The following is a 20,093-nucleotide window of genomic DNA, read 5'->3' as shown; positions in this document are numbered from 1 at the left end:
GATATTACATGTACAAAATAAGTTACAAATAACGTGCAAAAAACACACACAATAGCACATATTGGTTAGGAGGACGTAAAACGGCAGCCATCTCCTCCGACGCCTCTCACAGCTCCCTCTAAAGTGCACACATTTTTACAGCCCTGCTTGAAAGCAGTGCACTACATAATTAATAGGGTGTCATTTGGCATGAGTCCATACTGACCTATAACAACTATGGCATCACCAGCACCGATCAATTTGAGACTCAATCAGGGGTTGAGAATGAACTGAAGACTCGTCTCTCATAACCCATACATAATTCATCCCTTCTTTTCTTTCTTTCGTGATGGGAAGAAAAATAAACCCTTTTATTTTCCCAGACAGATCTGTACTTGCCCTTTGTTAATGCATCCAGTGGAAAATACTTGATCCATTAACGCAGAATGAGTAGAGCAATGTCCATATAGTTCAGGTAGGAAAACACATGGAGTCAGTACAACCTCATACGAGAGAAATACAGGTCAAATACATGTGTACATGCATGCTTGATATGATCAATATGGATGCTTCCATAGTCCAATAGGGCGCTTTCACACCTATGGGAGCGTAAAATATGTTTGGTATCTCAGATTGTTGTGGCAATTCTCACACAGAAACTCCATTGCAGGAAGGATCACAAACCATTTTTGAGAAAACCATGATGGAAGTGGCCATTTTAGCCCCTTTTTAGACCTATACATGCCTCTTGTAAGACCCTAAAATCTGTGAACCATACATGATACAGACAATATCTTTGCGTCATTATTATTATTGTGCTCTAAAATATCAAGTATATGTCTTCCCTCTTGATTCTGAAATAAGAAAATGTCACATTCATTTTTTCAACATAAAACATTCATATGAATATCTCAAAACTACCCTTTTTGATTTGATTCATGTTAAGACATTATTTTGAACAATTTAGAGCTTTGGGCCAGAAACCGAAAGGTTGCTGGATCGAATCCCCGAGCTGACCCCTGAACAAGGCAGTTAACCCACTGTTCCCCGGTAGGCAGTCAGTGTAAATAAGAATGTGTTATTAACTGAATGCTTAGTCAAATAAAGTTTTTTTTTTAAATACATCACATTTCCAGAGTGGGCTCTCTGCTAATTCTGAAGGTATTGTATGAGCACCACCAACACAGTGAATGGGAAAATAGATTCAAAGGGAACTCCCTCTGCTGGTGACATGCTGAATGTGCAATCCTAAAGGAGGGCTGTGATTGGTTAATGACCTATAAATGTCAATTTCTATGTATAAAATGGGTCAAATCATTAAAAGTACCAGAGAGCCCACTCTGTAAATGTGATCTGTTTGAGGAGCATATTGTTACAAACCATATGTCAAAAAAATTAAATGCCTGCGCTACAGACGTCTATATCAGTCTTCTACTTTGTGATTTTTATTTATATATATATATACAGTGGGGCAAAAAAGTATTTAGTCAGCCACCAATTGTGCAAGTTCTCCCACTTAAAAAGATGAGAGAGGCCTGTAATTTTCATCATAGGTACACTTCAACTATGACAGACAAAATGAGAAAAAAACAATCCAGAAAATCACATTGTAGGATTTTGAATTAATTTATTTGCAAATTATGGTGGAAACTAAGTATTTGTTCAATAACAAAATTATTTTTTAAATCCGATTTTTCATGGGGTGCTGCATCACCCTCAGCACCCCTACTTCCCTTGGCTACACACACACACACACACACACACACCACACACACACACACACACACACACACACACACACATTCTGTCTGGCTCTCTAATCCCACTCAGAATCTGGAAGGAGTACATTAATTATAGACAAAAAGCAGAAGTACAAAAGCAGGGAGGGGTCCTTTGAAGATGTAGACCTAAATGTCACCCAGCAGCTTTGAAGTTTCTGGGCTGACTTTGTCTCTCTGTTGGAATACATAAAACACTCTAAAACAGAAAGAGAGAAGCCCCAGCACCCGGCTTTCAAGGGACATTTCATGTTGGCTCCAACCATCAAACGAGAGTTGAACCCTCTCCTGCTCGCCTCGTGCCGTAACCTTATGGAGATACCTCTAACTTTCTATACCAAGCAGCCATTGCACTGTATGTGCCAATAAGATTTTATCACTCACTCAGAACACAGTGACATTTGTGAATCACACTGTAGAACATATTGTGTACAGATGTAGCATCTTAATTTGATCACCCTGTTGCAGGTGACATGTCCTGTAATGCAGGAAATGTAAAAATTCTAGTGTATTTGAGGTAAAAAAAAGTTCTTTAGTAATTTCCACTTTGAAATGTCAGACTTGATTTTCCCTTACGAAAACTGTGTCAACCCCTAGATTATTTTCCTGATGTAGCAAACTGGCTCAAATTAAGATCCTACATCTGTATCACAGGCTGCTGAGGGAAAAACCGCTCATAATAATGGCCGGAATGGTGCAAATGGAATGGCATCAAACACCTGGAAACCATGTGTTGGATGTATTTGATACCCTTCCACCTATTCCGATCTAGCCGTTAACATGAGCCCGTTCCCCCCAATTAAGGTGCCACCAACCTACTGTGATCTGTATAGTTATAAAACTGATAACATAATGTTGAAGCCATCAATCATTATGTGTTACTCATTCAAGGACAACATTAATATTTTACTAAATGAGGAAATTACAAGAAATATGTCTTATTCTGAGAACAGAATAGTACATACGGATAATGTACATTCCATCTTTGTAGTAGCCTACTGTATCTATGCAACTTCATTTACAACATACTGTATAATACAGGGCACCGCATTAGTCTGTCTGTCTTGACTATATGAAGGCTTTTCAAGGCGAACACAGCTAGCTGGCTATATGCAGCAGGGAGGCAGACAGCCTAATCCTAGTGAGTCACTCTCCTCTCCTCTCCTCTCCTCTCCTCTCCTCTCCTCTCCTCTCCTCTCCTCTCCTCTCCTCTCCTCTCCTCTCCTCTCCTCTCCTCTCCTCTCCTCTCCTCTCCTCTCCTCTCCTCTCCTCTCCTCTCCTCTCCTCTCCTCTCCTCTCCTCTCCTCTCCTCTCAGGAGTGGATAAGGTGATGTAGAGAACAGAACAGCACTTGAATGTGGCTGTAATCAAGGTCCATACGCTGAAGTGGGCCAATCAATTCAGCTGTCTGCTTCTGTTCTCATCAGGGATCTCAGAGCCCACTAAGAGAAGCTGGATACTGCCTACAGATGTAGCATCTTCATTTCAGCCAGTTTGCTACAGCAGGAAAATAATCATGCAGCAACAGGAAATATTAAATATTATGTGGATTATAATTATTGGACATTTTTTGAACAGGTTGATATATTATTTTGTTGAAAATTACACAATTACACCGCAAGTTTGCAATTCTCAGCATCAAAATAGTGATCAAATTAAGATCCTATATTTGTACTCAGGCCACCAAAGGTGAGCGAACAACAGGAGCATTTTATTAGCCTTTAATAACATTCTTCACTAGAGTGAGAGAGATAGAGAAGCCAGACTAGGAAGTTTGGAGGAACGTGGCTTTATTACAGACCCAGAGAGAAGACTCCGTCATGTCTGACATGAAGAGGGCCTCAATCATATGGGGGTTTTATCCATTCTACAGTAAGAAAATCGTGATGGAATGTTAAGTCCCAAAGGGGGGTTATGTAGAAAAATCTGAAATCCTTTTAAAAATCATTTTTTAGTTCAGATTCAGAGCTTGTGATTGGAGGAAGCATGGTTATGCTGCTTTAAAAGTTGCTAAACGTGTTATCCCACTTAGGATACCAGTAGGAGAAAATGCCCTTGAACGATTTGTTGAGTGCTAGAGAGGTCATCTTTTTTTACACCCATCTCTTTAAGAATTCACATGTAAACACATGGCCAACAGTCAGCATGGTCATCACCTCCATTATTTCAGCCAATCACGTCTAACTAGGCTCGTAATTTAACATTTTAATTCATATTTACGGATCCCATACAAGTTTGTAATGAAGGCACATGTTCAAGAAGGCATTTCTGCCCTACATGTTGTGTTATGTCATCATCTTCCTTACATGAACTAGGCCTACATCCAAGCTTAGAGTATTTATTTACACATCCCACACATACTGCATTTCTCGCACAGAGAAACAGACCGCAGCGACACAGATTTTTCCCTCTCCAAGCCAGCCAGTCCATTGCTTGCCCTGGAATGATGCAAGAGTGCTGCAAGTGTGGAGTCAGGCAGCAGAGCCAGCAGAGAGAGCTCCAGTCAGTCAAGCCATCTGCAGCACAAATGGGACTCTATTCCCTAATATAGTGCACTACTTTTGACCAAAGCCCTGGTCAAAAGTGGTGCACTTCATTCATAAATAGGGTGCCATCTGTAGGAGGCATGAAGCCTGAGCTGAAGCTGGAGTTCCAGGAGCAGGGCCAACACAGAGGCTGCATCCCAAATGGCCCCCTATTCCCTACATAGTGCACTTCTTTTAACCATAGCCCTATGGGCCCTGGTCAAAAGTAGTGCACTGTATAGGGAATAGGGTGCCATTTGGGATGCAACCAACGTAGAGCTGCCAGCTGTGAGAGAGGGACCCTGAGAGGTCTGCCCAGAGAGGGCTGGCTGAGGACCATGATGCCCACGCTGCCACCGCTGCTAAACAAACTCAGCTTCCACATAACACCTGTGATGATCCACCCTCTTCACAGCAGGACTCACAGATGCTCCCAAAGCTCTAGAGGATTCCACCCCCCACCCCAGCTCTCTCTGAAGTCAGACCAAAATAACCACAAGCACCTCTGAACTGCAGGGGACACAAAAGATTGAGTTCTCACTTGTAGGGATTTCTCAGAAATCACAAAACACAACCACCACGCATACGCCGATAGACAATAGAGATAACGCACCAACCCGTGTCACAACAAATGACATCAATAAACAACTGTTTTTGTCATTTCATTTTCCCCCAATTTGATTTTGAGCACATTTTGGCCAACAGGTTGCTATTAGCTACTAGCTAGAGAAAATCCAGAATTGATTATCCTTCAGCATGAGATGAGAATTGATCAACAGGCAAACTAAATGAAGTTAACTTCAATGGATCTGGTGGCTCCTGTAGGGCTTAAGTGGACCCATAGTCCCATTGGGGAGACTTGCTTCCAATGAAATCACACAGGAAATCAATGGAGACAATTAAAGGAGTGAATCCAAACAGAAAGTGCTGATGACAAAGTCAGGGTTTGTCCAAAATGGCAGGCAACTCCCCATACAGTGCACTACTTTTGACCCCCTTTTGCACTGACTCATTTGATCACATACACTGCTGCTACTGGTTATTATCCTGTAGCCTAGCCACTTTACCCCCTACCTATATGTACATATCTACCTCAATTACCTCATACCCCTGCACATCGACTCAGTACTGGTATCTCGCGCATATAGCCAAGTTATCGTTACTCATTCCTCGTGTTATTATGCTTCTATATGTTTTGTAGATGTTTCTCTCTGCATTGTTGGGAAAGGTCCGCAAGTGAGCATGTCACTGCTGGTCCAAATCAAATTTGATTTGGATTTGATTTGGATTTGATTTGGGACTGAGCGGCTACTGATGATGATTATGTGAAAGGGCACCAAGGATCAGCTGGCTTGGGGGAGGGGGGGGGGTAGTATGTTTTATACACTAATGTGTTAAGCTTCTGTATATTGTATGGTTAAAACAGACAAGCATACAGAGATCTAGGAAGATGACAAAATGCTATGTTATTTTGAACTTTTCCAGGTAGGAGTAAGCACGTGACTTCTCTCAGTTAATGCCGAAAGACCAAGCTGATGATAATGAAAACCAGAGAAGCATCATTACCACAAGATTTGTAATACAATGTCACAAATCTCACGTTGCACATCAGCATCATGTGCATATACAGTCACATGGAAGACAATAAATCCCGTTAAACAGGTATACATAGTATTTATTCAATTTCTCTCCGCAGTAGAACACACATACTTAGGGTAAGTGAGTGCCCTAAAAGCTACGCCCTAAGACTGAGCTAACCAGAGGTTGAAAGCTTTCTTCACATCACAGGAGAAGAGAAGTTAGATAGATAAACCACATTGCTTTTTCCTAAAGAGCCAGCTAATAAGATTTGACATTTTAACAAGTGTTAAATCTGAAGTGAAGGTCAGAGCTGTCAGCATTATGAGATCTATGCTAAACCACTCAACCGTGAAAAGAGAGAGAAAAAAATACAACCAACGGTCTTTGTAATGATCAGAGGAATTGGGGTCTCATTTCAACTCCGGTGATCAGAAATGACTCATGGTTCATAGTATATTCAAGGCCATCAAGGTTAGGACTACCAGATACAGGGAGGGAATGAGAGTGAATAGGAATGTGTTTTAAAGTAAACACTGCCCAACTGAAAGTGCTGAATCTACTGTTTAGTGTTCACTCTGGTTGAATACAACTGCCCAAAACAACACCGCTCTACAGAGCTGTCTGCAAAAGTGAGGAACTGACAGAAGAAAAACTGGTTCGATAGATGTATGTGAACTTGATCAGAATGATCACCATTTCCTTGCTTTTTAAAAAGTGTGTCAAACATAGAAACTCAGCCATTCACCGATACCAATTTGCGAGGGAAACCCACCATAATAACTTATTGAACTGTTTGTGACCTCTGTGACAAAGAATTATTTCCATGTCAAGACACAAATCAAACCTCAGATATTACACTCAGCCAGTGAATGAGTAACTAGCTATTGTCAGGGAAGACAATGTAAGTTCTCCTCTTCATAGAAAACACAGGGGGGGTCAGTTTAACGGTCAGTAATACACATTCAGTCAAACCAGTTAGGCCATTAAAAATATCTTTGACTAAATAACATTTTAAGTGGATACAGTTTGCAGAAAACTTATTTCTGCATTCTATTGTGGACTTCATTGGGGACCTTGCTTAATGTGCTAATTGCGCGGCTGGCTGGCCTGACCCTGACCTCCATCCAATTGAGGAGCCTGGTTCTCACGGCCGAGACGCACCACTGGAAGTGGTTTTTGGGCCTGCCACTCCATGGCTCCACAGTGTGCATGAATAGGCCTGACAATGAGGGTCATCACCCCACTGCTCACCATCTTGACACCCCCCTGACAATAGCCTTTGCCTGGCCCTGGGTTCCTAACAATGGCCGGGTATGCGTGACAGGAGCTCCACAAGCTCCACTCCAGGGTTCTTTACTCGGCAGGCCAGGGCAATACAGGGCAGGCCAGGGCAATACAGGGCAGGCCAGGGCAATACAGGGCAATACGAGGCAGGCCAGGGCAATACGGTGCAGGCCAGGGGCTGAGTCCCAAATTGCACCATATTCCCTATATAGTGCACTACTTCTGACCAGAGCCATACGGGCCCTGGCCAAAAGTAGTCCACTAGATATTTAGGGATCAGGGTGCCATTTGTGACACAGCTAGGGCCGTGCTGCTGCACCCCAGACAACCAGCACAGTCCTCTACCCTCCTCCACTCTAGCCCGGGACGCCCAGGAGGCTGGCTCTCTATCGATCCAGTATTGTTCACATGGAGCAGAAGAATGCTAATGTTCTATGAGGTAACACTGACTCCTTTGTCCAGTGTCCAGCCAGTCCAAGGCTTCCCGAGGCCCTGGTCAAAAATAGTGCAGTGTATAGGGAATAGGGTGCCATTTGGGACACAGCCCAACATTTTTTATATGTATCTTATAATAATGGTATTATAGCACACCTTATTTATGGTAGCTATGATGTCATATTGAAATCTTTTACAGTACCATTTAAATTAAATAATGCGAAGATTAAAATTGAATCATTTAAGTTTTGTCTCCAACTGCTTGGAACATGGGCACACAGATTTCTCCAATGGGTCTGGAAGAAACTGTAAAATGATGATAAAATGATGCCATTACAATAGCCTTGTAATGCTTAACGTCTCAGAAAAACCACATCAACTGGGGCTATTGAAATAATCTTTGCCGATACTCTTGTTGAATATGACAAATTATGCTTTAGAGACAGCAGCACACCCACACTACTGCACTTAAGTTAAGAGGCAGCCGTATTTCATTTCAAGTGCGGTTCTGTCAACTGCATTAATACGAATAAAGGCTCATCCATGACCTCTCAAAACAAGTTAGTCCGGGGCTGGAAATGAGAAACGAGGACACGAACACGAACAATAGCACTTGTGAAACAGGACGGGGGTAGCCATTACACAATCACTTGATCAAGAGTGTGGAGTTCAATTATCAAAACTGTCATCACTAGACGAAGGGAAAAAAACTATATTTATCTATTCAAGCTAAACTTACTTTGACAGAGCAATTTCCCTGTGTGTGTGTGTGTGTCTGTCCCCTGCAATTCGTATGATACATAGGTGAAATTGCCACGGGGGATCCCCCTAATCTTCAGAACAGGTCGATTCGTCTCCCTAATAATGTATTAAAAACAATGTAAATGCATGCCCCCGACCTCCCGATATCACATTAACACGTCATAGGCAATGGCAAAATGTGTCTAACTCCTCAATTTTCAAACAGAAATGGGGTGTGCCTTTGGTGGTTCATGCTAAGATAGCCACTTGTAGCTAGCCAGTAACTCCTCCAGTATGTATTGATGTCATTTCACAGGATTTGTTTTTGGAGGGAAGCTTGGAGATTGGAAAGAAATGGCACTTCTAAAGCTAAATAGCCAACAAATATTTTAAGCATTAAATGACCGAGTATGATGGTGCATTGATCAGTTATACAGTTTAAAGCTGTTATTTTAGCATTCCCCCCCCCCCCCCAAAGTCGACCTTTAAAGTAACTGTCCAGTGTTTCTAGATTTCTATGATATTTGAACTATAGTTCAAACTAAGTTCAACTAATTACAATATGAGTGAAGTAGTTTTCCTTCCCAAAAATAGTAATTAAGTATGTTAAAAAGCAGCTGTGTTGAAATGGTGTGGGCGTACCCCAAAAGCAGAATGGTGTGGGTGTATAAGGTCACAAAAATATTAATGCGAGTAGACCACTGATTGGCCAGACATGATCCCCTATGAGAAAATAGCAAGCATTTTTTAAATGGTCTGTTTGTTTGTTTAGGTGGTCATTTTTCTCCAATTTATGCTTTGTCCACAAATACCAGTATAGGATGAGTCAACAACATTATCTGGGTATGAGTTCACAGACTATTACGTTTTCACTGAACAGTTACATTAGAACTGCAACATGTTCTGTCAGCGTCATGGCACAATGCGTAGAGTTGCTGGAAATTAGCTTTAAAACTGCAAACATTTATCTCATCCTCATGGCAAAATGTGAAGAATAGTATTTTTTTAATTTTTTAATTTTACCTTTATTTAACTAGGCAAGTGAGTTAAGAACAAATTCTTATTTTCAATGACTGTTCAGGGGCAGAATTTTGTACCTTGTCAGCTCAGGGGTTTGAACTTGCAACCTTCCGGTTACTAGTCCAATGCTCTAACCACTAGGTTACCCTGCCGCCCCATGAGTATGAGATTAGCTATAAAACAGAAAATGTTTCTCTCTGCCCCATGAAAAAAAACATATGCAGAATTAGCTTTAATTAGCTGACTAAAATTGTAGAATAGCATTATAAAACCACACATTTTTCTCTCTGCCCCATTGCAAAATGTGCAGGAAGTCAGCTATTTTCCCCCAAAAAATCAGTTTTCCCAAAAAACGAATCATGTTTTATTTTGGGGGGGCTGGGGGCCCTTCCACGTTGATTGTTTTCCCCTCAAAATACCCCTCAAGAGAGGCATAATAAATCAAACGGTGTAGAATTGCTGGAAATGCGTTTTAAAATGTCGGGGGTGGAGGACCCCCCCCTACTGTTCGCCCCCCGCCCAATATCTACACCACAATTTTGCCATTGGTATGATATGTAACAAATTCCAATTCGTGGGGAAAAACATTATCTTCTTATATAAATATTTTCTCATAACTGTTGATGCAGCCTTGTATGTTTGTCAGTAATGATAACTATATACAAATACAGCTATTCTCTCCTTTCATTGGGGGTTCCTTGACAATGCATACCTGTATTTCATTCACCAGAGAAGAGTTGTGATTGGTGCAAGGGAGGCTTCCTAATAACGCTTACGGATGTCACTTAGATTTGACTCTTTCTCCCAACAGCACATCTCCATTATCAGGGGTCTATACAGAGAATTTTCAGTATGGAGCTATAAAAAACTGTGGACCAGTTCTCTGAGAGTAAACAACAAAATCTTGGATATTTGAAAAAGCTAAAATGTCCATTTCAGTTCCAACATGCTCCACTAAAGCACAAGAGATTGCTTTTTATATATATATAACATTTAGCTATCAGAGCAGCTCAGACCAACCTGCTACGTTGGCCACATCTGCAGTGCTGACATTCTGGGTATTAGGTCGTACTCTGAAGGTCACAGCTGGGCCCACCACTCTGTAAAAAAAAAAAAAAAAAAACACACACAGTGAGATGAGACACTCCAGACATGATCAATGAGAAATACATTTTTTACATGGTGGTAAAGCATTGTTTTTCTGCCCTCTTGCCTTACAAAGAACAGACCAGGTCATTAACCCAATGAGTCTTCTAACCCCTTTTAAACTGTGTGTGTGTTTGAGCTACAGACTTCTGTGTAATTAACGGGGGCTGAGCTAGAGCGTTGTTTGTGAGACAAGGGCAGATCCCGAAGGGGCCCAGGGCCATGTCTTCTTACAAAAAAATTACCATAGAGGCAAAATGGTTTGAGCTACAAACTATGAAAAGCAGAGACTCCTACAAACATGAACTATGATGCTCACAAGCAACACAATGACGCTTACAAGGTACACAAGAGTCATTAGAAGAGGTACTTCTACATAGAAGATCATAGGAAATCCCAGGACATAGTGTCTATAATACTGGTATAAGCTCACATAGTTGCTATCACAAACTCCAAACTCCAAACAGCTGTCACTGACTAGTTGGATATTCATTTCCCACGAATTAAAACATTTCTGTACTTACAGCATTCATATAAATGTATTTTTATCAGGTTTTTGCTTTGGCAGACCTTGTTTTTTTGTATTGACATTTGTCAATTAAACTCGTGAATGCAGCTGTTTATGTCAAGTAGTTTTGTGCTGTACGTGTAGCCCTGATTGTCCTGGAAATCAAATGGTTAAACACTCCAGTGTGAGGCTAAATGGAAGGGCTGGACATGCAGATAAATGAACGTCAGATAAATGAAAAGCCCATTTTTCCTGGGGTCTCAGGACTGATAGTGTTAAATCAGAGCCGTACACACACAGTGATTGAGTAGTATTTTACCTCTGGCTACCCCATAAGCTGTTAGAATCCCTGTAGCCAAAGGAGCCGTTTCCGTAGGATACCTCTTGAATCTCAATGTGCCTCTGAGTGTTTTACAAACAACAAATGACAAGGAGGGTTTTGGTCTCGGATTAGGTACACATACTTTATGTGTGTCCCTTCACCGACAGTCATAGGGACAATTGCTTATGTACAGAGCTTTGTACATTTTGTGTGTAATGAAAAACGCTGTGCAAATGAAATGTACAGATATTATTTTTCCCCTCACAACGTATTTCCAAAGAGCAAATCTAGGGTGGACACTGGGCAAATACTATTCATTCTGTAAAAATATATCTTGAGCTGAAAAGTGCTAAAGGTGATGAAGGAGGGCGAACCACCCAGAATAAAACCAGGTTATGACAACCTATTGAACATAAAACGCGGTACATTTTTATTTTTGGCAACCTATTGAACAGAAACTGTTTTTCTGTACAGTATGTTGAAGTCAAAGAATGTATCCAGCCAGGAGGTTAAGGTATCGAGCAATGTGTGGAGGATAACCTCAACCAGCAGCCAGCCTTTCAACCACTCTCTGATATTCACCCCCGTAACACTCTAGATGTATAGATTTTTCACATCTATTAAGAGTTAGATCTATTAGCGGTTGAAAAGGAACATCACTCACTGTGACTTCATAACACATTGATATGTTTCCTGACCTACGCCAGGGGCGCCATGCGGCCATTTTATTTTAGAGGGGGCACAAAGTACGTGAGGATGGAGGGGATTAATTGAACATCTGAAAAAAAAAAAAAAAAAAAACAGGACAAATGTGAGGGGGCATGTGCCCTTGTGTCCCATATGGGCATGACGTCTCTGAACTATGCCAACCGCCTCCCAATGAAGGTTTTTCAAAATTCAATACTACAGCAAAAGTAAATAATGTACTTGTGATTTTCAAGCTGAAGCGCATGCGCTTTCTTCAGCAGACTATTACTCCCATGTAAAAGCTCTCGCTTGAAGTATGTTAGAACCAATATATATATAGAATGTTGAACTGTCATTGTCCATCAATCTTTTGTTTTGTGATTCTACAGTGAAAATAAATGAATCTTGTCTAATGCGTCTTCAGTATTCAGTAACACATAGGCTGCATTACAAGCAACCAGCGAAGGTGCATCTCCCCACCTAGTGGTTATACTTTGAAATGAGCAGCATATGAAGTCAGACATTACGTCACCCCCATCAAATTGGAGTCTGACTACAGTCGGTAAGTGTTGCGCAACAACTATTATTCAGAGTGAACTAATGCTACACGATTCTGAAGCAAACCACTCACATTGACACATCAAAACCAACGTCTCTGCTTTCAACCGCCATGTCCGGCCTGACATGATCAATTCAAGACGTCTCTGACAGCGGCGTCTGTGTTCTCCTATTCTATATCGTCCGTTCGATCATACAAAGTAACACAAAGATAGATGAATGATTCAAGTATGTATAACATTTAGCCACAGTGTCTAACATACTGTGTTACTACATATAACGGTAACATTGAATTACCCTGTATGCATGTACCTATATTTCCCTTCATTATGGTAAACATGATAGACACTCATTTCAAGGTCCTACAGAACCAAGTCATGCTTGCACAAATGAGTCAACATGAAAGGTGAGAGGAGCCATGCTGGCTGGGCTGAATTGTGGGCCCAGTATTTGATTATGTGGAGGGCCATTCTCCCAGGCTCCTAGGTGGGGTGGTGGTCTAGGATCAGCAGCGGTTAGCTGCAAGGAGTGGGACGGCCCAAATAAGCGTGGCGGCTTGGACAAATTGTCCAGGCTGCTCCCCCTGCTGGGCCGACTCGGAGCTCTAACAAAGGGCCACAGCTCTCTCCCACCCAATCCATCACTCTCCCATACCAAGGCCCTTTCAGTTTCAGAAAGGGACAAAGACAAAAGGTACATTAGCCCAGCCCTGTAAGGCCACCCATGGGCTGAAGGGCTGAATACAGAGCAGTGTATACCTTCCCTAGCGCCGTGAGGTGCTTCAGAAACAAGGGCCATTCAGAACCTTATTCACAGTGTCACATGATACGGAATCGGCCAATCCCTACCTGTACCGCCAACAATCAAGCTTAGTAGTTAGAAAGACACAAAGGGGGCCTATCAGCCCATACAATACTCCCTTTCTTATGCCTGTCATCAGCACGTTGCATTGTATTTATGGCGGTAAATTGTTCTCGCATACACTGCTATACTCAATAACCGTAGCAGTGTGTATGTTCACTTGATGAATGACTGCATTACAATGACCACAATGTCAGACTTGAACATAAGGTAGGAAAGAGGGCCATCATAAAGCAGTGCTTACCTGTGGGTTACAGGGCATGACGGTTCAGGAAATGAACTTGTGACAGGTTATGACACCATGTCTTTACAGAATGCCGATAACATTTCCTCTTTAATATTATTTTGAAAGTCTTTAAATAATGTGCTTCAGTGCAATATCTAGCTGTGCATTTGTGTGCAAAATGTCTGTATGGTCATTTTTGGTTAGACTATGTGAAGGAGATGCCACTGATTACGCAGACCAGCACAGTGTGTCACTATATACTCTCATTTCGTTGAGGATGGCTTTAAAAGCCTCATTGCATTCTAAGTGTGTGTGTGTATGCGTGCGTTTGTGAGTGCGTGTGTTTAAAGTCAGATACCTGCAGGGAGAAACATAACGATTTTGGAGAAAGAGAGGGAGGTTCATGGAGAGTTCAGTCCTGTTCATAATGATTGCAGCCAGGTAACTTCCAAAAATAATGGAAACACTTAAGAAAATCAATGGATACAAAGTATATTGAAAATAAGTGCTTCCACACAGGTGTGGTTGCTGAGATAATTAAGCAATTAACACCCCATGATTAGGGTCCAGTATGAAAATGCTGGGCAGGCTATTAATTTGGCAAATATTTTAGCTACCATGGTTATGCCCTATAACACGACAATGCCCCCATCCACAAGGTTTGAGTGGTAACCGAATGGTTTGATGAGCATGTAAACGATGTAAACCTTATTCCATGGCTGTCTCAGTCACCGGATCTCAACCCAATTGAACACTTATGGGAGATTCTGGACCGTCGCCTGAGACAGTGTTTTCCAACACCATCAACAAAACACCAAATGATGGGATTCCTTGTAGAATGGTGTTGCATCCCTCCAATAGAGTTCCAGTCACATGTAGAATCTATGCCATGTGCATTGAAGCTGTTCTGGCGGCTTGTGGTGGCTTAGCGCCTTATTAAGGCACCATGTTGGTGTTTCCTTTATTTTGGCAGTTACCTGCAATGTATCTGGCACCTCATGTCAATAATGTGTACGTGTCAAATATTTTCAACCTCCAGCTCGAATATTTACAGAATAAGAATAAGACAGTGGGATATCTTGTATCTGAGTAAATGTGCTTTTCTTCGGCTTTCAACCTGTTTGTCAGTTTAATAATTCAAACGTTTTATTTTATTTTTGTTTAAGCCCCTCAGTTAACGTTTGACTTGACATGGTGCTCATGACACCTAAAGCATAACTTTATCCATGGAGCTGTTTTTATATAGTATAAACACCCTCCACACACTACCCTGCATTTCAGTCTGCATTAAATCAGTGGATGTATACCTATCTACAAGCTACAAGCAATTACTCTACAACCCATTTTAGATTCTACCCGTATAAGATTCCAGAGTAGAATCAAATCTAGTCACGTCTGTTTTAAGCATGCAGTCAAAATGAATAGTCACATATAAAGGTTAAATACATACAAGTGGTGTAGTCCGTGTTTGTTGTTTCTGTTCCGTTTTGTTGAGTGTGTGAAAAATCTATAAAAATGTTAATCGTGAATAAAATACATACGAGAGCTCCAGGAAGTCAGTCATCTGCAGCTTGGCCCGCCGTGCCAGAATCTCCATCAAGTGGAGTCCCTCATCAGTCTGTAGCGCGCTGGGGAGAGAAAAATACAGAGTTCATCAACAGAGTTGTCACCTTAGCCTGTTAAGTGTGGGTGAGAGCTCCGACACATTACATTCCTGTCACATTCAGAGAGGAGAGGGGACACGAGAGGCACGGAGGTCAGGGGGATGGAGGGTAGGAGGGGGAGGAGATGGGGGAGCGGGGAAGGGAGTGAAGCCCAAAGACAGGGAGGTGAGAGGGTAAGGGCGTATAAAAGGAGGGAGGGACAAATAGGGAGATGAGGGAGGCAGGGAGACACGGAGGGAGGGTGCGGTATGAGAACTGGGGGAGCAGGTGTTTCCTCTGGCATGATGAATCACCTGTGTGCTCTGCTTGTGTCCCAAATGGCACCATATTCCCTATATAGTACACTACTTTTGACCAGAGCCCTGGTCAAAAGTAGTGCAGTATAGGCAAAAGGGTGCAAGGGTGCAATTTGAGACATAGCCACTCCCTAGACTTCAGGCCAGACAGAGAAGTGCAAATGAAATGGTGCATCGGCACCACGGTGGCTCAGTTCAGCGCTGGCCACAGCTAATGATGTACCCCACCTCTAAAACACAGTCAGAGTCTCTGATGACCAGGGACTCGGGAAGATATACATTTCAGTGCAAACCTCAGTCCTAGTTAATCACATAATGTAGTGGGAGTATGGAGTTTAAAAGGAGAAACAGTCTAATACAGACATTGAGAAAAGTAATTGCTTTTCCACAGCCCCAGCCCAGCCCCAGCCCAGCCCCCTATGGAGAGTGGAGGCCCACCAGACCTGATTATGATGGAATAGTGAAGGGATGTGGGCTCCAGTTCCTGGTGGTCTGATGGGCTGTGGGTTCTGTGCCCTGGAGAGGGACTTGACCTGAACACCTTCAAATCATCATCTACTGAATGATACGCACGTGGGATGTTTATTGCACATGTATATGATATACCACACTGGGGTATGGTTTTGATTCATGTAAATACAATTGTTTGTCAATTGTCAATGCTACATAAATGTATGATTTATTTACGTTCATGCATGAATATGAGTCCAGTACTGAAACATTGAAAATAATCTAGGGTAATATATTCAGTGAGCGAAAACTTTTTTTTTTTTTAAGTCATGGTAAATTACTTTCCCAACAGTGAGTTAAAATGTGGAATGAGAAATTACTCTGACAGGGACACAGTAGGCCTTTGGGTGTCTAGCATCTAAAGCACATTTCTGTTTCCATTTGTGATGGTTTGTTTCAAGGCAACTCCAGCTATGCCTATTCAAGACAGGAAACAAAAATAAAAACAAAAGTCATGGTACAAACAGAACTGTACCAATGGATCCAAATGGTTGCTACTGATCTAGCGTACCCAACACAACACCTGTCAATTCACCATAGTTAGCCCTGGCCTAAAAAAAAGACTCCTTTGCACTATACTAAATGCAATTCCGCACAAACATCGAACCTTGAATGATTAGCTGCGGTTGCCTCATTCATTACTTATGAAAGGTACTACTCACTCTGTGTCAGTGATGACATAGCCGTAGTCATCATCAGTTGTTTTCTTCGAGGCCACAGCAGCTTTGACATCTAGCTGCAGCTCCTGGACGTTCACTTTCTTCTTAAGGGGCTCCTGGTAGACCATCTTGGCAGCAGGAGGCTCCACTGCCTGGATCCAGCCCTCCACCGCAGCCACCTCCTCCACGTCCATTGAGTGGGTCGACTTCTTTTGCACTGCCACCTTGATTACGTGACCATTTAAACCAAGATTCAACGCCACATGTGGACACAGTGCATTTCAAATCATTGAGGATAACACCAAAATGTTGTAGCAACAGAGTCATTGTGGTTCTACTTACAGTGGCAAGAAAAAGTATGTGAACTCTTTGGAAATACCTGGATTTCTGCATAAATTGGTCATAACATTTGATCTGATCTTCATCTAAGTCACCACAAGAGACAAACAGTCTGCTTAAACTAATAACACACAAACTATTGTATCTTTCTTGTCTATATTGAATACATCATTTAAACATTCACAGTGTAGGTTGGAAAAAGTATGTGAACCCCTAAGCTAATGACTTCTCCAAAAGCTAACCTGGAGTCCAATCAATGAGATGAGATTGGAGATGTTGGTTAGAGCTGCCCTGCCCTATAAAAAACACTCACAACATTTTGAGTTTGCTATTCACAAGAAGCACTGCCTGATGTGAACAATGCCTCAAACAAATGAGATCTAAGAAGACCTAGGATTAAATCATTGTAGACTTGCATAAAGTTGGAAAGGGTTACAAAAGTATCTCTAAAAACCTTGATGTTCATCAGTCCATGGTAAGCTGTCCTGCAAAGATGACTGCAAGAGCACAGCGCAGAATGCTCAATGAGGTTAAGAAGAATCCTAGAGTGTCACCCAAAGACCTACAGAAACCTCTGGAAATCGCTAACATCTCTGTTGACAAGTCTACGATACGTAAAACACTGAACAAGAATGGTGTTCATGGGAGGACACCACGGAAGAAGCCACTGCTGTCCAAAAAAAGCATTGCTGCACGTCTGGAGTATTCAAAAAGAGCACCTGGATGTTCCACAGCGCTACTGCCAAAATATTCTGTGGAGAGACGAAACTACAGCTGAGTTGTTTGGAAGGAACACACAACACTGTGTGGAGAAAAAAAAAGGCCCAGCTCACCAACATCAACACCTCATCCCAACTGTAAAATACGGTGGTGGGAGCATCATGGTTTGGGGCAGCTTTGCTGCGTCAGACTATCATCGACGTAAAAAATAAGATCCCAAGTTTATCAAGACATTTTGCAGGAGAATGTAAGGCTATCTGCCAATTGAAGCTCAACAGAAGTTGAGTGATGCAACATGACAACGACCCAAAACACAGAAGTAAATCAACAGAATGGCTTCAACAGAAGAAAATAGACTTTCTGAAGAAGCCCAGTCAGAGTCCTGACCTCAACCCGATTGAGATGCTGTGGCATGACCTCGAGAGCGGTTCACACCAGACATCCCAAGAATATTGCTGAACTGAAACAGTTTTGTAAAGAGGAATGGTCTAAAATTCCTCCTAACCGTTATGCAGGTCTGATCCGCAACTACAGAAAACGTTTGGTTGAGGTTAATGCTGCCAAAGGAGGGTCAACCAGTTATTAAATCCAAGCGTTCACATACTTTTTCCACCCTGCACTGTGAATGTTTACATGGTGTGTTCAATAAAGATGTGAAAACAAATACTTGTTTGTGTGTTATTAGTTTAAGCAGACTGTGTTTGTCTATTGTTGTGACTTAGATGAAGATCAGATCAAATTGTATGATCAATTCATGCAGAAATCCAGGTATTTCTAAAGGGTTCACATACTTTCTCTTGCAACTGTATGGGTAATATGGTCTTCACCTCGGCCTGAGTGGTCTTACTGCGGACATTCTCCAGACCGACATCCCTGCCCTTGCCCAGCCCTGCACCCACACCAGCCTGGCCGGGGGAATCTCCCCAGAGTCTCTGGGCTGGGGACTCACTCTTATCCAGGTACGCCAGAAGCTTTCCAAATAAGCCGACAGCATCCTGGGGCTGAAATAATACAGAACAATGTCACAGTGATTTAGCTACAGCACAAACAACACAGTCACGGAGATCTCAGGAAGCACAGAAATAACAAATACGAATCAATCATAACTACATTATGGCTTTTTTTTTCATCTTGATTATGAGACAAGTTTTGTTACAATCCATGTGTACTGAATTGAGGAACTGTTTTGATAGGGGAGAGGAGGCAATTTGCTTCTCTCATCAAATTCTAGGAAAGCAGGAAGCAATAGGACAGAAGACAATAACAAATGTTTGAAAGATAGGTATGCAAACTGACAACATTACAACACTTTCAATCCATTTTTCAAAACATACTTCTTCTCTATGTTGTGTATACTAACTGTTTTACTGTCTACAGTACATTGCAGATTTATCATCAAAATCCTTTTGAAAATCAGCTCTTCTGGATGATTCATACCCTACACACGGTATAATATCACCGTTTATAATGTCAGTATTCCGTTTGACATTTCCACTTTCTTTCAAACCCTTTATCACTTTAAGAATCAAAATGGGGGGTACCTTGTCATTGGAGCCTGCTGGCTCTCTGTCTCCCTCCATTTGTCGCTCTGTCAGGAAATAACAGAGACTGAGTGTTTACTGACAACAAGAATAATATTAAGCAGAAAAGCAAACCGACTCTGCATATCTCAAATAACAGCCACGCAGATATACTCTTCCCTTCACTCTTTTAGAAGACGAAGGGAAACTTATGGTTTTGTCAATATTTTTTGCTGATATTTTTTTGCCAAAGTCTGACTGCATTTCAAATCAACAGAGCAGCCAATATGAACTAGTCACCCTGAAGTTGGCATGGAAAGACAATGAGTATACAAAGGTGTTGGTGAGTTAATACTACAGATGGAGGTCTTCTCCAAGTAACCAGGTCTGTCAGGTTTGTGTACCTTGAACCACAGACTCCTCTAGGGGAGTGCTCTCCGGAGCCGTTTTCTCTGTGGCGGATGGAGGGTCACTGTCCTCCTTCTCCTCCTCCTGTTCCCCAGGCCCCTGTTCTCCAGGCCCCTCATTCCCTTCCTCATCCTCCTGCTCCTCTTCCTCCCCCAGGTCTCTTGGTCCTGGTCTGGCCTGGGGCTGTTTTTTATCCACTACCTGCATTCACATTTACATCTTGGTCATTTATCAGACACTCTTATCCAGAGAAACTACAGACAGTGCATTCAACTACGGTGTCTAGGTAAGACAACAAAACATCACATTCATTCCAAATAAAATCT

The 20,093-nt window shown here is 42.0% G+C and overlaps 1 protein-coding gene across 4 annotated transcripts in view; it reads right to left on the bottom strand.

Moving 5' to 3' along the window:
• The window catches only part of LOC109875289 (receptor-type tyrosine-protein phosphatase N2-like), a 144,708-nt gene that overhangs the window by 79,752 nt on the left and 44,863 nt on the right, over positions 1–20,093 (bottom strand). For all 4 annotated transcript variants that reach the window (XM_020467592.2, XM_031809922.1, XM_031809921.1 and 1 more), the window contains 6 exons: positions 19,764–19,968; positions 19,381–19,427; positions 18,667–18,840; positions 16,784–17,004; positions 15,193–15,279; positions 10,364–10,443 (listed from right to left, as the gene is read on the bottom strand). In XM_020467592.2, the coding sequence (XP_020323181.1) occupies positions 10,364–10,443; positions 15,193–15,279; positions 16,784–17,004; positions 18,667–18,840; positions 19,381–19,427; positions 19,764–19,968 (814 nt within the window). The remainder of the gene's footprint in view (positions 1–10,363; positions 10,444–15,192; positions 15,280–16,783; positions 17,005–18,666; positions 18,841–19,380; positions 19,428–19,763; positions 19,969–20,093) is intronic.

Source organism: Oncorhynchus kisutch, linkage group LG30 (assembly GCF_002021735.2).
Source record: "Oncorhynchus kisutch isolate 150728-3 linkage group LG30, Okis_V2, whole genome shotgun sequence".
In the NCBI taxonomy this organism is placed as follows: domain Eukaryota; kingdom Metazoa; phylum Chordata; class Actinopteri; order Salmoniformes; family Salmonidae; genus Oncorhynchus; species Oncorhynchus kisutch.
Note: the sequence above shows the minus strand (reverse complement) of the source record. Positions and strands in the feature narration are given on the sequence as shown.